This window comes from Gymnodraco acuticeps, unplaced genomic scaffold, assembly GCF_902827175.1.
Source record: "Gymnodraco acuticeps unplaced genomic scaffold, fGymAcu1.1, whole genome shotgun sequence".
NCBI lineage: Eukaryota > Metazoa > Chordata > Actinopteri > Perciformes > Bathydraconidae > Gymnodraco > Gymnodraco acuticeps.
The window spans coordinates 498,646-516,860 of NW_022992205.1; the positions used below are offsets into that span (position 1 = coordinate 498,646).

Consider the following 18,215-nt stretch of genomic DNA (forward strand, 5'->3'; position numbering starts at 1 on the left):
GCAAATGACGTGATTTCGGCCCCGGGACCGTGGGATTTAAGATAAGATGATTAGTTTCACATCTCTCAACATATGGATTTAATGAAAGCTGCTACTTATAGATTTATTTCTTCAAAACTACTTCTCTTCATTTAAAAAAAAAATTGTAGACCGTTGACGAGACAAGGTACTTTCTCAAACTAATACGACTTTCGTTTCTTCCATATGATGTTTTACTTTTAACTTTAAACATTAACACTGCACTATCTTCATAAGTGACCTTTTCTGGTTTCCTTTGATGTCAAGTACAATCTATTCACTTTTATGGTTAATTATCTTCAAGGGGGGCCTCACAGCCGCAAGTGCACAAGGTCCTCCAAAGGTCCATCTGTAGAGGGGCACATGCCTATTCACAGCAAATAGAGGGAGTGTGGGAAAACTCTGGAGGACAGAGTTGAGTGTGAATGACGTCCACCCACTCCACCAGCAGCCAAGTATTTCTCCAAAGGGATTTGGCACACTTCAGGAAACAGCTGCCCACCAGGAGACCTCCCACTTTCATGTATGGAGAACTAGTTCTGATCAAGTTATTGATCAGCAATAAAACATGATAATTAATGAAAGTTCTAAAAGTATGCCAATGATCGGCGACTCAAAATATAAAATGCTGATTAATTAGGATGATAATTAGGGGACTTTTTTTCAACCAACATTTCGAACACTACAAGTCAGCCAATGGCGTCCTTTCCCTCCAGATGGCTGGTGATGTCACCCTCAGTTTCTGTAACAACACACAGCCAGCATCTGTCAGAGGAGTCCCTTTGTGGATCATTGACCACACCATACAGGGAGTCAGTGTGGGAAACTGAGCTCAACGTGCTACTCAGGCTGACTACAAGGCACGTGTCAAAAGACCACATCTGGACAGCTGCATGATAATTAGGTTGGGTTTAGTTCAAGTAACATGAATGGGTATCACACTATTTTCTTACATATTTTTTTGCCTGTTTGCAAAAAAAAGGAATGTAGAGATTTCAGGATATTTTTTGTGAGGAAAAAAATATATAATATCATATCAAATTAAATCATCAATATAAAATGGAGTGTGTTTAACAGTTCAATGTACCATTGTTTTGTGAATGAAAGCGCTGACAAATATGAAATATCGCTTAGCTTTTACACTTGAGCTTATCCCAGATCTCATTTAAATATACACAGTAAATAGTTTTCCCTTATGAGTGTGATGAGATGATGAGCGTGTGTTCAGTCAAAGTCTTGATCCCAGCATCAGGCAGCAGATCTGCTCTCTACAGGGTCACCACTTTCCCAGATTCACACAGAGCTCTGTGAGTCTCTCTCCATCACCCCCCCCCCCAGTCCCCCACCTGTTTCCCTGGGATCTAACCATTGTCCCCCGGGCAATACGACTATTGAGTAGCTGCACTCCTAATTGTCAAACAGTGCTCTCTGATTGGCTGAGACTGTGAGAAAGTGCAGTCAGACCCAGACCCACACATTCATATGGAGATGTGGGACTATAAATAGGAGGGATGAAGCCAGCAGAGATCAGATTCTCTCTACAGAGACCTCTACAGCACAGAGATCCAGACATGGCACCTACAATCACTGCAGCAATGACCAACTCTCACGAGCCTCACACTCTGACCCACAAGGTAAATTCAAGATTCAAGAAGATTTCAATATTGTCCTTCAATCGTTGTCTTTGTTCATGCTACCACTAAACTCCAGAATAAGATTATTAATGACTTTCTTTTTCTTTCTGCAGCTCAAAAAGCCTCTGGTGGAGAAGTTACGCAGAGAGCGAATCAACAGCAGCATTGAGCAGATCAAGTCTCTCCTGGGTCCAGAGTTCCTCAAACAGCAGCCAGACTCCAAGCTGGAGAAAGCAGACATCCTGGAGATGACAGTTTGTGTCTTGAGACGACTGCAGCAGCAGAATGAAAAGCAGAGAAGACTGCTGAACCACGTCAACAAGATGCAGTGTTCCTCTGATAAGAACCTGAGAGAGGCTGACTTCTCTCTGCTGAGCTTCACAGTCCAGACCAGCATCACCAAAGAGAAGAGTCCAGTCAACAGCGCCCCCTGGAGGCCGTGGTAGACCCCTACAGACTGGAGTTACTACCAGACAAACTGAGATGACCATATTGGTCAAAGGTTACTGGAAGTGAATTCTTCTGAATTCTGAAATACTAAGAACTTGTTCTTCTGTTTGTACAGAAGGTTGGTTTTAGTTTGTTTTGTTTTTCCTGAGGAAATGACAGCAACTATATCTTTCAATTTAAGAAAGAGAACATCTTGTCATGCATGTTGCATGAACCAAATCTGATTGTGTATGCAATTATAATTATAATACACTGTACTTCATGTATTGGTAGACTACACTGCTATGGTTACATTTGTAATCCTCTAATTGTTGTTGATCATTTTGATCAGAAACTTTAACTGTTCTTTTTTTAAACATATGTCAAGTTAAGAAAGAGAATATCTTGTCATGCATGTTGCATGAACACATCTGAATGCAACAGACATTGATATACCTCACTGTACTTCAAGTATTGGTCGTATATAGTTTAATGCATTCAGCATCTTTTGATTGTTATTGATCATAGTGAACAAAGACTTCCTGTCCATTTTTAGGACGTAGTCATAATTGACTTAATTTCTCTGATAACTCAGACCTGATCTGTTGAAAGATCGAATTGTTTATCCTTTTTTTCCAAAAGGTTTTCTTAAATGTCACACTTTTCCTGTGATACTTTTATGTCTCACTACACGTTGTGTGTTTTCCAATATACTAACTTCATGGAGGATTGTTTTTTGTATCTCTTTGATTGGTCAAAGATATTAATTGTCCTTTTTATGGACATATTTGGACCTTCCCTCACTTTCTGTGATAATTGACAATTGTTCTGTTTTAAGATGAATATGTTATTCTTTGTTAAATGTAACATTGTCACAGTTTTACACTGACAATGTCATTTACGTTGTAAGGTCAATTTTTACAACAAATGTTTGTTAACCAACAGTGAATGTTTTACTGTTCCCTCAAAAATTGTGAGTTGTGTGTCTTTTATAAAGACAGTTGTTCCTCTACTCTGTGTGAGTAAGTGTCTTGTAGAAATCTACACTTGATGTATCATCACCTTTAGATGGAGCCGTCATGCTTTATGTTGTTCATTGTGCCTTGTTGAATAAACAAACAACTCCAGTTGAACATTTTGTGTTCTGAGGTTCTTAACTTTAACTTTAAATTAGTTGATAGAAGTCTCCATCATCATTCCTACCTTTTCTAATCATCATACATTTCAGCAAACACAGATTTTTTAAAATCCATAACCTACCTGTTTAATGCTAAACTAATGTGGTACCATTCAAACCTTTCACCAAGTGTCATCAATGAATATTACTCTATATGGACACAGCTAAGTCATTAAATTAAATAACAAACAGTAATTTGCCAAACAATGACACATTTTCTTTGCAACTGTTTTGATGTTTCAGGTGTTTTGATGTGGACACTTTAACGTTAACCATGTCTCTCTTTAGTACATCATACATTGTATCTAAAGTGATATATAACGATATACACTTCTATTGTTCCTCCAGTGAAAGGACAGAGTGTGGGAAACCAGAGGAACCTCACTCACAGAGCCCTGTGGGACAATAGATCTGTGCCCTGAAGGGACAGAGATTAAAAGAGATGCTGGCTGCTAAAATGTAAACTTGTTTTGAGGAACTACTTTGTTGTTACTGCTCTTCCAATCAGCAACATAACTACTTTTTTAAATACTTAAATATTAACTTATGTGAGCAAACGTTTTAGGACATTCTAGTAAAGGTTTTGTCAATCAAACTATACGAGGACAGAGTTGAGTGTGAATGACTTCCACCAATCCCGCCAGCAGCCAAGTAATTCTCCAAAGGGATTTGGCACACTTCAGGAAACAGCTGCCCTTCAGGAAACTTCCCACACTCATGTGTAGAGCCCAATTTTGATCAAATTGATGGTCAGAAGTGAGATACGATTTTTTTCTCAATGTTCAAAATGTATGTATGACAATGATTGGAAACTGACAAAATATGATGTTGAATAGGTTTTTCGTAAACTTAAATATAGATTGTTTGTCAAAAATTCAAATGTTTAAAACGTACAAGTCTGGTGATGTCACCCTGAGTTTATTTAACAACCCACAGCCAGCATCTGTCAGAGGAGTCCCTTTGTGGATCATTGACCACACCATACAGGGAGTCAGTGTGGGAAACTGAGCTCAACGTGCTACTCAGGCTGACTACAAGGCACGTGTCAAAAGACCACATCTGGACAGCTGCATGATAATTGGGGTGGTTTATTAGAAGTTACCATTAATGTTCACCCCATTACTTTCAAAAATGTTGTAATACTAATTCACAGAAAGTTGAATTCATTTTATAAACAAATGTAATAACATTCTTTATCTTTTTGAAGCGACAATGGCCCTTTCTCATTTAACTAATTAGTAATTACCCCTCCTAGACTCCTCGGTCCTCCGGTAGTGACCCGGAAATGGATTTCAGCACGCAATGTTGATGGACATCTCATTTCTCTAAATGCACTTCGAGGACTGAGGATCGAGCATCGAGGAGGCTCTCTGGAGGAGCTATAACCTAGGATACACTGATGGGTCCTCCGCGCCAGTCCACGGATCCTCCGCGGATGTATTTCCGGCAACAGAGATGTTTAAAAGAGTCGTGACGCACGGCCGGACTTATCTCAGCCAATGACAGCTCTGCATGCATCCCCTGGATATTATTTTATTAACTGCTTTCATCGCGACGCGATGTTTACAGTGAGAACAGCTGTGAGGTCCGTGTAGAAAGCAGAACAGTGTGTATAATATATATCACTCAGTAACAGGCCGATTACTTTCTTTATTTGTATGCTTTAGCTTAGTAGATCAGTATCTACAAACAAAGAGTCGATATTTGTCTAAAACCATTTAGTGCTTAATACACAACGGCTGTATCCTGATATATATTAGGCTATATGCTTTAGGAGCTGTAGGTGTGTGTTGTACAGTGTGTAGGTGCGTGTTGTACAGTGTGTGTGTGTGTGTGTGTGTGTGTGTGTGTGTGTGTGTGTGTGTGTGTGTGTGTGTGTGTGTGTGTGTGTGTGTGTGTGTGTGTGTGTGTGTGTGTGTGTGTGTGTGTGTGTGTGTGTGTGGATGCGGCGGACAGAGGTCTCAGTTGGTTTGGTGTCCTATGCTTACTTTTAATACTTGTAAATAAAACGTTTGGCCCATAATTTAATTTCCTCATTGTAGCGACCAGAGAGAGAGGGGGGGGGGGGGGGGGGGGGGGGGGTATATCCAGTCTCTGATAGTGTTAAGTTATTATGAGAGTGCTCTACTTGTTTGATTCCGAAATTGTATATATATAATATATGTGTGTATGTCCGCATCTGTAGCCTGTTATTGTCTCATTATACCACACGGTGAATTAATTAAAAGTCAATATATAAGTCATCATGAACACATCTGTCCATCAGACAGAGGGCTGCTGTGCTTCCTGTCATCATTAACGGACGTCTCTTTAAAAGGACCGCTCAGAGGAGAGGATTTCTCATTTCTCTAACCGCCTGCTGCTTCCCCTCCTCTCTCGTCAGTTCCCCTCCTTGATTCCTCCGCTCGCATTTCCTGTGGGCGGGACTAATGCCCCTTTCACACCAGCGCTTTTTCAGCTCCGGCTCGGAGCTGGAGCCTGAAAAGCGCCGGTTTTTCCTGTTCACACCGCAGCGGCGCCGGCTCTTAGCTCCAGAATCCGATTCACTTCCAGCTCCAAAAAATTGTCGGTCTAGAGCAAGCGGCAAACTGTGGGGTAGAGCCGGGAAGCCAATACGGAAGTGCCACACACTGCAGTTCATATATTGGCCGATAGGCGATGGCTGCAGAAAGGAGCAATTTCCATAGACCCCCATGTTAAAATGCCCAACTTTACAGCAGAAAAAAACATGTTTCTACCCCTGGCTCCATACATTTTATTATCGATATAGTTAGATTCCACCTTCATGATTATGGATCTGTGAGTGAATTGTTTTCTAACCCTTTTATTTATATTAGGTCTTAAAGTTTGTGCATAAATTAGGGCGTGGTCACATTGAGTGACGGCTCTGTCAAGTGCCTGCCGCTGTTAGCTTCTTGTCTCTCTGCTAGCTGCTCCGTGAAGCTAGCTACAGGGACTCTGCCTGCTCAGCTCATCCAGGAAACACAACTTGTAGCCGGCCGTGGTTGTTTGTTCTTCATGCTTATATATCGGACTATTGTGACTCGCTCTGCGGTTAAAACAGACGGTGCATGAATGCGGTTTTGCGGTAAGTGAAATTCTAGTGCTTTATTTATGTGTTAATGATTTTAATCAGCTACGTAATGAATGGTAAGGCTTGGGTTAGAATGTAAGCTAGTGGTAGCTACATCGGTGCTAACGATTGTAATCGTAGCCTCCAAGTTAAAATCATAGACTGTATATATAAAGGTTACAACGAAATAGACAAGTGTTAAGTGGGATAATACTATTGAACAAACGGCTTCTGTTTATAATAATAATAAATGCTTTAGACAATAAGAAACATAAAGTTGACTGTTGAGTTGCTCAGTTTTTTTAGATTGTCAATACTATCACTGTATAACTAATATCTCAGGTTAAGAGGCACATTCAAATAAAGATTGGTCTTTAAATACATTTTGTCTTTTGAATTGTTTGTCTAAAGTCAAGGATCTATAACTGGTACTTAGTTTTAATGATACAGTCTGGTTATTATGCTGTTTGGAGGAGGCCTCACAGGTAAGAGCGCTAAGTAGCTACCATCACATGTACCTTAGCTTGACTTAAATGTATTAAACGTATAGTTAAGTGATATCAAAATATAAATAATTAATGTCATGCAAACATATTAATATTTGCTTGATTCCAGTGTTGAATTTAGCACAATTGCATACAAACGTTAAGGGGTTTTAAGATTCTGAAGTATTATGCTAAAAGCTCAATAACTTAGATTATTATTTATAGTTTTGCTGAATAGTTTCATGTCCGCTTACCTTAGAAACGTAAAATGCGACGGCAGCGTGCAGATGGGGAGCATGTTAGCTTAGCTTGGTAGCTTCAGCTAGCTCTGGAACTTCCAGCTCGGTGGCAGCAGGTCCCGCCTCGGCTCCGCCTCTTTACCCTTATTTGGAGAAGGCGGGAGTTGAACTCTGGCGTCACTGTCGAGCCGTTAGTGGCCGACTCCGCCTACTAAGGGCTTCACGGCAACTCTGCAGAATCCTATGGGTGACGTCACGGACCCTACGTCCATTTATATATACAGTCTATGGTCTAGAGGCAAGAGCTTCGGAGCTAAGAGGTGGCGTCGCTTACGTCTCTCTTACATCGAGGCGTGCAGGAAACTAAACCCACCTCCCCTGAACATGGGTCGACTGTCATGCCTAAGCAGTAGTGCTTATAAACACACTTTATAAAGTCAGGCAACACTAACCAGGCTTCGTGTGATTCTGTTTATTTGTACCTTACTTTGACCATCTGTTCACTGTTATTGATCATTGTGGAGAGACGCAGACGTGTTGTTTTGTATTATAGCAGCTATCGGATGGAATCAATACATGGGCTGCACAGGTTGTCGTGTCCGACTATCACAAGTAGAATCATAATAAAAATACGCTGGTAAAATGTGCCTGTAGAAAACGGTTTATGCCACAATAGGATAGCAATAGCAAGTAGTCAGTTTAGCTTTGGTTGCTATGCTAACATCCCCCATTTTATACCAGAGAAACTTTCATAACAGCGTTGTGATACCAAACAGCATCAATTCAGACTGACACACATTCACTTAGGCTAAGGGGAACTGGGGATATGTATCAGCTGCTTGTGTGAGTCGGACAGTGAATACTTTAGAGCGGCCCGCTGCAGTGTGAGCTAACCGGGAGCTAACGGTGGAGAATAAACTCCCGTGGAAGAGCAGCCAACACTGCAGCGGTAGGTAAATGCTGCAGAAACACATTAATAAACAATGAACCACGGCACTCTGGAGCAAAGTATAAGGTTGGAGAAGTCGTTATTCAATTTATTATGGCTTCGTGTGATTAAAAGCCAACACGATCATCGACCCGATGCAGTTCCCCGTTGTTGTTGTGAGCGCCGTAATGCTGTTGGGGAGCAAATCAGCGATGTAAACGGTGACGTCATGACGCAGCAGCGGCAGCACCAGTCGGGTGCTGGGCGGTGTGAACAGAGCGGGAGCAGAAAAGGGAAACCGGAGCTGAATCAGAAAAGCTCTAGCTCGGAGCTAGACAGGGAAAAGCGCTGGTGTGAAAGCCGCATAAGACACGAGGATAGAGAGGCGAAGTCACGCCCATCTACTTCCGGTCCATGGGACCCCGGAAGCGAAAAATTATACATTGAATTCAATGGAGAGAGAAAACGTATCTTTTGATCCCGTTTGAATTGTGCCACGAACTACACATATGATGTTTGTCAATCTTAAACAATCATTTCCATGTCAAAAAAGTCACATTTTGTCGTAAAACGGTTGAAATATAAGACTATGAAAAATACGCGACTACAAAGACTACAAATCCCAAATCCCATTCTGGGTCGCGTAAGTGATGTCACAGGCGATAATGCTCCAAGTGGTTGGTTCACTTTTACAAGATGCCTGTGTGCTTTGTACCAGGTTGTAATCACAAAAGTGATCATACAACTTGCTCGTTCTATCGCTTCCCGTCTGATGAAAGGACCAGGAGTCGCTGGATCAGACATATCACGTAATATACATGTTGTGCATGGAACATAGTCAAGTTAGCTACCTAGCTAGTAGCGACGAGTAGCGAGCACGTTAGTTAGCATTACATTACTTAGCCATGTCATTTTTAGTAGCCTTACCATGAAGTTATTATTTTATTACATGAAGTAAACCAAAATGTTAAACAGTAACCAAACATGATGGTAAGTATTTCGTGAAACTTTTGAAGAGTAGCCTACTGCGCCCTCCACCGGGTGCTAAGGAAGCAGTTCAGGGAGAGTCGAAGGCAGGCAGGGAGCTTTGCATGACATTCTTCTGGACGTGTTTCATTGTGATGACAGTGAGAGTGAGTCAATCTGTTTGTTGGAAAGACAGTCGTTGTGTGCTTATTGAGAGAAAATTGTTAGAAGAGATGATTATTCAAAGTGTTGTTACTTTAAAGTGTTGTTACTGACCTTTTTCTCTTTTATTTTCTTTACCTCACCTGTAACTGCTGAGACGTTGAACATGCACACTGACCTGCTCTGGCATTTGGTTATGGTATATTATTTATATACATCAAAGGCACAATGCACCCCGCAGAGATACACATGTATTGAGTGTGATATTTTGCATAGGTCATGTGAAATCATCTTTACATACTAGAAAACTGTAGGAGCGGCAACTTGTTTTGAAATTGAATTTTTAATATCCGATAATAAAGGTGATCTGTTTTCTTTATTCTTCTCTCTTCCCAGCTCCATCCATCACCATTCTCTGTTCCTGCAGGTCCTGCTTGCTAATCAATGCTCATATTTTTTTACACAATTACAAATAAAGTCATTGTATTGTATGACATGAAGTTGTGCTTCATTCGGAGTCAATAATAAATTCATTCTGCCTTCAACTGCACAATGATTGTGGACTGCACCGACATCCATGTAGCTGCCCCCCAGTAAGATGAACCAAGCAAAGAGGGTCCCCATCATGCCCAAGGACATCCAGCTGGCCCGCCGCATCCGCGGAGAGAGGGCTTAGACTGACCTGAGACCAGCACACCCAAACGCAACGGCTCTTTTAAGAGCCACCTACAGTTTCAAAGAGTTGCAATCCTACGTTATTATAATGATTAAACTGGTTCATGTATAGTTTACTGAACCGTGATGAATGAAAGAAATTAGTGAGGTAGTGGTTTACTGAAGTTACAAAGACATTAATATATGAGTAACAGGTCAGTATAAACACAAGCTTCTGTCAATTATGGATCATTAAAACTATTTATATAAAAATATGTAATAAAGTTCTAAAACAAGTATTCGGTATATTCCTTGATAGCTTTTGGAGAAGGTTGTTTTTAAGTTTACTAAAATCTATCGTTTCAACTGTTTCACTTTATAAAAAGGGAACAGGTGAGTAGAGCATCATTGAGTTTCTTATTCTGTCAGTAAATTATCCAAATTAAATGTTTTTCATTATTTTAGTCAACCCTAAACAAATTGATTGTACCTTTTAATAATGACCTTACATGGTCGGCAAAGTTAAATTAACTTCAGAAAATCAAATCTGTTCTGAGAAAAAACTAATAAATGTTTAAAGATAGGAACTTGCCATCCCACTGAAAAACAGTCAGTTGAGATTTAAAGGCGTAGTTGTAGTTCAGTCCAACGTTTCATTTGGATTCATTTGACAACAGTCAACTATTTTCATAAAAAAAAAAAATATTTTTCAAAGTCAACTTTATTGTCAATCTTACTCAGTTTGTGTTTATAGACAGAGATCAAAAAGACGTTTAAATAAAATTATACAATTTACAGATATGTATACAAATATATATATATCCTATATACACCATCATGTATAATGATGGTGTATGATGAAGAAGGAAGTGTGGTAAATAACAAGTAAATATACATACAGATCCATGTTACAGCAAAAGATGGAATAACTAAGAAGCATGCAGTATAATAATAATTACATGCAACAATTAAATAACTGCTCAGCATCTCCACCACAATCCCAATCTGCTGTGTCCTGTTTTCCTCTCCTCTGCATAACACCCCATCACACATACAAAACACAACGCAGAGTCTGAGGGTGTTAAGAGTATGTTTATTTAAATGTCCTCCTCTCTACTGGCCAACACAGGGAGCATATGCTGGGTGTAGAATTTTTCCAGGAGGAGATTTCCATGCCATGCAGGGTCTTTGGGGATGGGGATGATGATCGCCTCCTTCGTGGTCCAGACAACAAAGTAGCAGAGACTCCGGTCTGTGATGTGCAGCTGCCCTTGGACCTGGTGCCAGTATGGGTGATTCTCCTTGAGAATATATGACCCACCCTCCTCACGAAGACAGAAGAATGGTAACTGGACTGCCTCTGCGATGGTCATGTTCCTCTGGCTGTGTGGACACTTCACCTCCAGCAGGGCAGATGGCTGCACAAGTCCATCGGGTGATGCTCCCAAAACACCCGACTCACTCACAAAGAGACCAGACTCGATTCGAACACTGTCACTTGATAGGCCTGCACAAAAGCCTTCACCCCTTCGGCCTCGTTTACAACCCCCCAGTTGACAGTTGGCGATGTCTCTGGCCAGTGGGTTGTATGTCTCCTCTCGCTGTTGGTAAAGTTGAGACACCGGCTGGACTACTTTTTAAGTGCCAGGCTTCCTCCACTGGCACTCAACATCTGTGGAGCTGATCTGCCACATGGCAAATATTGCCAATGCTGCAGCGTGGCTGCATTTGTACATCCCCTGTGCACAATCACAGACAGCGCTCTGCATCGCGCCATCGTCTCCCATGCAGATCTGTAAAAATAAAGTAAGTACCATTTGTTAGCATGCTATAATAGATTGAATGAGCAATAATACAAGGATGGTCCGGATCTGGGGGTGGGAGGGTTTATTTTTCCATAGTTTTGTCCTCTTGTCTGATTGTTGTTATTGTTTGTTTTTTCTGTATTTTTTGTAATTTGTGCTGTATTGGTTGTGATTGTACATTGTATTTTTCTAAATGTGTATGAATACATTTTTGAAAAACATTTGATCAACAATAAAAAAGGATTTGGTCAGGATCTAGACTCAGTGTGTAGTTTATTAATTAATCAATGCTCTCTACATTAGGAAAACACATACCAGTGTACCAGAGGGAGTCACACACAGCTGTGCCTAGATAACCAAAATCCTTGAATCTACACACAGCAAATAAACTCAAATGACACAACGAGAAAAAGGAGATCACACATACAGTATTGTCGATATAAAACTGGCCGCTTCAATCTGAAGAGCAACTAAAACAAAACACGGGAGTGTACCTTGTTCTTGTGAACACTAATGTTATCCACAGCATACACTAGTGCTGTAGCGACACGTCGACGATGTTGACGCGTCGACTTCAAAATATCGTCGACGACATATTTCCGCGTCGACGCGTCGCCACCATAGACTGTATATATGGTCGCCACCATAGACTGTATATATGGTCGCCACACACACGTGGGTCACCCAAAGCAACAAGCAGTTCGCAATCGCACTTCTAACACAATGGAGACTGAAACGGCTACCACCTCCTCCTCACAGGATTGCGCACGAAGCCCTCAAACGAAAACATCTCGCCCTAGGTCTTCAAAAGCATGGGAATATTTTCCATAAAATGGAATTATGGATTATAAATTCAATAATTTTTTTATACATAGACGTTAAAAACCTATGGATTAACCGATTCAGCCGCGTTTTTTCTCATTTTAATGCCATTGAACACGTATTTTGATCAGATTGACAGCAACGGCGGTGAGACGATCTCCCTAGAAGCTCTGTGAAGGTACGTGTTGTGATGACTGTATTTGCTTTCCCTGTCGCGAGTCCGGATCACTCAGTGATGATACTATGTCCCTACATGATCTGTGGAGTCTCAGTTTTAATCGGATATCTTGTATGTGCAGCTACGATAAGTAATAAGGGTACTTTTATCTTGAGTTCTGTGCCAATGTCCGTTAGCATTTTTCGCTCAGGGGTCATTTAGATAGCATTTTAGTTTGCTTCTTATGAGACTTGTGTTTTGTTTTGTGTTGGTAAACATGGTTTGTATCGTCAGTTAGCTGAGATTATTTCCGTTAATCTGGTATAACACATTAATAGGTTCTTAAATATTAAGATCCCCTGAGACACAGTATCATGAAATATATTTTTTTTACATTATGTTATATTATGTTTTTTATGAATTGAACAACAGAAAAATAATCGTTCGATTAGTCGACTAATCGATCAAATAATCGCCCGATTAATTGTTTTCAAAATAATCGTTTCCCCCCAGCATTAGCATACACAGAGACCACGAATTTCTTAAGGAGAAAACTAGTTACTAAAACAAAACACGTTAGTGTACCTTGTTAGCTAATGTTAGCTAGCTGACATTAACGTTACACATTGCACTCATATTACTCACCGAAACCTTGTAAAGCCGGTCCCGCTGCTCTTACAGAACCGACTAACTCCCCTTTCGTGTATGTACAGCTCTCAACATGCCCAGACTTGTAGTGATGTTCACCTCGTTTTATACTTTTTGCCTCATTCTGAAAGAAACAGGTGAAATTTGCTAACGTGACGGCCGTCTTTGTGATGGTGACGCGTTTTGTGCGAGACCAGCGACCTGTAGTCCACTGAGCGGTTTTACACAAAAAACTGTGTAACTTCACAGTTTTACGACACATTTTTATTTTTTTGACTTGTAAAATGTTCTTTTAAATTGACAAACATCATATGTGTCACTCGTGGCACAATTCAAACGGGATAAAAAGATAACCTTTCTCTCTCCATTGACTTCAATGTATAATTTTCCGCTTTCGGGGTCCCATGGAGGCTCCCGGAAGGGGAGGGACTTCGCCTCTCTATAGGAGTCGAGGAGGGGAATTAGAGAAATGAGAAAGGGCCATTGTCATTTCTGTTTCAAAAAGTTTTTAAATATTGACCCAATTTTCCTGAGATACTTGTATTCATTTACTGCACGCCATGTGTGTTGAATATCAAGTACAGTTTATATGTCCTGATTAATATTGATTATTTTGATCAAAATCGTAACCGTCCTTTTCATGGAAATTATAACATAATGGACTTTCACTCACTTCATGTGATTATTGAATAATTATCTGCTTTGAGATCAATATGTTTATCCTATTAATTAAAAGGTTTGATATATGTCCCCGTTTTATAAAGACAATGGAATTCTTACATGTAAAGAATCAATTTATTGTATTGATTATTAAGCACAACGTGACAGTTTTTACAACATTTTATTTTGGTAACCAACCGTGGATAACTGGTCTCTCAAATGTAAATTGTCTGTCTTTTATAAAGACAGTCTACTCTCTGTGAGTACAGTGTCTTGTAGAAATCTACAAGTTGTTGTTGTGATGTATCATCACCTCTAGATGGAACACTGCCAGCTGATAATGTTGTGTACTCATCTTCTTAATTTGTATGTTACATTAGTTGATAGAAGTCTCCATCATCATTACATTACATTTCATTTAGCTGACGCTTTTATCCAAAGTGACTTACAATTACCAATTACAGGGACATTCTCCCTAGAGTAACTAAGGACTACAGTAAGTGCCTTACTCAAGGGCACACTAGTGGTGGTGTTCCTGGCGGGATTTGAACTCACAACCTTCAACCCACCTCACTATACACCACTATTCCTATTCATACCTTTTCCAATCATCATACAGTTCAGCAAACACAGTTAATTGTTTATCCATAACATACCTGTTTAATGTGAAACTAAAGTGGTTCAATTAAGAACTTTGACGAAGAGTCATCAATGTACATCACTCTTTATGGAATCAGTTAAAGGTGGGGTATGTAATTTATTTCCAAAACACTTGTTGTTATATTCCATGGAATGCTCTTAACATCCCGATAGCAATGAATATATTAAATGCTTTGACAATAAATACATTTAAAAATGTTATCTGTGGAAGCCGTAGCGCTGTAAAAAGCACGACCAATCATTTTAGCCGGCCCGGCTAAAGTAACTGGATGGCCTACCTGCCTGTCAGCCTTCCATCTGTGCACAAACTTATCTCGTGCCCTCATTGATCATGTGCGCGTTCGTGTGTGTTGGAGGAGGGGCTCTGTAAAGAAGTCTGAAGGAAGGGGCAGATTTTTTCCGGTTGTGTACTTTCAAATTCTAGCGCACTCGAGCTGGTTGATCCAAAATTACATAACCCACCTTTAAGTTATCAAACTAAGAAAACTAAAAGTCCATTTCACAAACACTGTTGATTGTTTTCAGTTCCAGGTGTTTTAATGTGGAAACTTCAAAGTTAACCATTTCTCACTTTTCAGAGGTCATACATTGTATCTAAAGTGATGTATAATGAGGCACACTTCTATTGTTCCTCCAGTGAAAGGACAGAGTGTGGGAAACCAGAGGAACCTCACTCACAGAGCCCTGTGGGACAAAAGATCCAGACCTTTTCCCTGAAGGGACAGATTAAAGACACTCTTGCTGTAGAAATTAAACTTGTTTTGAGTCACATCTTGGTTGTAACTTCTTCTCTGATAGTAATCAGCAGACCTATTACATTTGTGAATGTTTAAATGTTAACTTAAGTGAGCCAAACTTTTAGGACATAAAGGTTTTGTTAACCATAATTGTTCGATTTCACTCATGGTTTCTTAAAACTATAACACCATGACACTCTGGTTTTAAACAGTAGATATTTGATAATAAAATTAACTTACTGCATATACTTCAAATGCTAACAGCCTTGTTCATACAGAATACTGCATTTAGAAGGGTATAGCCATAAATGATGTTGATGGCTAACAAACCTAAACATAGAATTACTGAACAACTTAACACTGGACAACTTATTGCAAGACCAACATGCTAAAAAGACACTCCTGGACTGCATAGTCATCACATTGCTGTCTTATAGGGGTGTTGAAATTAATCGTTTCTACGAGGCATCGTGGTTCGGACGTGGACGATTCTGCATCGATGAAGGGACAGAACATAATCGATTATAGCATAGTAACGTTGCTTCCTGATCTTCCGGCCACGGCTGGACAATAACGTATTTTTTCTTTTTCTGTCACACGAATATCAAATCGCCGGTGCCGCAGAGATCAGGGAACAGAAGTGACAGCGGCACACAGCGACTCCAGTCCAGAACCAACAGCAGAATGACCCACTCTGAATCAGTCCGTGTCGCTGCGGCTCAGAGACACACATCGATTTATGTTTTTCAAAAACACTCTTTGTCGTCATGTCAGGTTTTTGGTGGATTTAATCAAGTCTTGGATTGCAGAGTTATGTCCTCTTGCTATTTTCAGTTGATAAATACATGTGTAAAGTTTGTGAAGGCAGGAGGAAAGATTCCGCGATCACCGTCTCCTCTCTGCTGCTCCTAACCCCGCCCCCCCTTGAAAATAATGAGTGACAGGCTGATGAAACTTTATTATTCACTTAATCACTGATTGAGATATGATGAAGCTAACTTAATCTCCTACAATCATGGGATTAATGGGTACTACTTTACAATAAGACTACCCTTATAAAGGGTTTACGAATAGTTTGTAATTATTTTATTAATCAAGTTGTGAACACTTTATAAATCATTAATAAGCTTTTATAAGACATGAGATAAACAGGGCAACTGTGACCGGTTGCTTGCCAAATAGTGAGCCCACATGTATCTGTACTGCTAAGCCTTATTAGAAATAGTAACTCATTAATAAATGGTGATTTGTGTAACACTTTACAAGGCTCCCTTTTGGCAGTTATAAATGTTAGTAACTCATAAATAAATGGTCGTAAAGAGATGCCAAGAAACATCAAGACGGATGGGGGGGAATCAACTCAGTGAACAACAGATACCAAGGATGTTGGCTGATGAAGAAGACGAAGTAAGCTAGGTAGCCAATATAAGGCTTAGTCATCTTGCCAAATAGTGAGCCTGTGTTGATGTATGTTAGGACTGGTTTATAAATGGTTCTTAATGATTAATAAAGTGTTTACAACCTAATTATAAACCCTTTATGAATCCTTTATAAGTCTTATTGTAAAGTGGTACCGATGTATGTAACAGTAAGACAGAGAATGTAAGTGTGCACCCACATGCAGTATTTTTGTTTTGATATGCTGTTGTAAATACTCCTGTTGTCTGCTGTGTTCAGACTAAAGTCATGTTAGTGATGCCACATTCAGGACATTCAGTGTCCTTTTTTTTAACAGAAGACCATTGCTAGAAGCTGCAGCTAGACTGCAGAAGAATTAGTTTTTAGTTGTTGAGGATGGAACAACTTCACACACAGATATAGGAAGGCTAGACCTATACACTTGGTTTACTTTGGTTTATAATTTAATGTCAAGACATTTATGTTATTTATTTCTGACGCACTTTCTAAATAATAAAAAGGGAGTTCATATTTATCTTACTGCATGTATTGATTGATGAAAAAGAAGCCCTGTGCAGTAATATAGAAAATTGAGGATGCAACGCATTGTTATGCATCGGGATATCGAATCGAAGACAGGATAATCCTAATCGAATCGAGTAGTGAGACCAGTGAAGATGCACAGCCCTGTCTTATAGCTGATCTTAAATGGTAAAAAATGAACTTCATATCAGGATATTACATTTTTGAGTGATAGCAACCCAGTAGTATTGATGATAAACACTGGTGGAGGAAAAGGATCCTCAAAAGGTTCATTTGTAGAGGGGCACATGTCAGTTCTCTGCTAATGGACGGAGTGGGGGAAAGCTTTGGAGGACAGAGTTGAGTGTGAATGACTTCCACCAATCCCACCAGCAGCCAAGTAATTCTCCAAAAGGGATTTGGCACACTTCAGGAAACAGCTGCCCTCCAGGAAACCTCCCACACTCATGTGAGAACTAGTTCTGATCAAAAATGATGGTCAGAAGTGAGATAAGATTGTTTTCTGAATGTTAAAAAAAATGTATGAAAATGATTGGAAACTGACAATATAGCATGATAAATATATATTTTTTAACTTAAAGATAAATTGTTTGTCAAAGATTCAAATGTTTAAAACTTTCGAGTCAGCCAATGGCGTCCTTTCCCTCCAGATGGCTGGTGATGTCACCCTCAGTTTCTACAACAACACACAGCCATCAGAGGAGTCCCTTTGTGGATCATTGACCATACAGGGAGTCAGTGTGGGAAACTGAGCTCAACGTGTCAAAAGACCCCATCTGGATAGATGCATGATTATTGTGTGGAATTTACTGATTTACTTGCCATAAATGATCATCCCAGTACCGTCATTTTTACAAAATATGGCATTTTGGATGAAGCAATATTTTTTACGGAGAAATATATAATATAAATTTGAAAATGAACTTTTGTTAAAGTGATTTAACCTAATATATTTTACGTTTCTGTTGAAGCAAAAAATATATAAAGAGAAATAATATTTGATGAATTATTATTTGTTAT

At 39.7% G+C, this 18,215-nt stretch overlaps 1 protein-coding gene across 1 annotated transcript; it reads left to right on the forward strand.

Annotated features, from left to right (window-relative positions):
• Positions 1 to 1,535: 1,535 nt before the first annotated feature.
• On the forward strand, positions 1,536 to 3,214 carry LOC117539453 (transcription factor HES-5-like). Its single transcript, XM_034205645.1, has 2 exons — positions 1,536 to 1,652; positions 1,766 to 3,214. The coding sequence occupies exons 1-2, from the start codon at positions 1,590 to 1,592 to the stop codon at positions 2,096 to 2,098; spliced, it is 396 nt and encodes a 131-aa protein (XP_034061536.1). The 5' UTR covers positions 1,536 to 1,589; the 3' UTR covers positions 2,099 to 3,214.
• Positions 3,215 to 18,215: the final 15,001 nt, after the last annotated feature.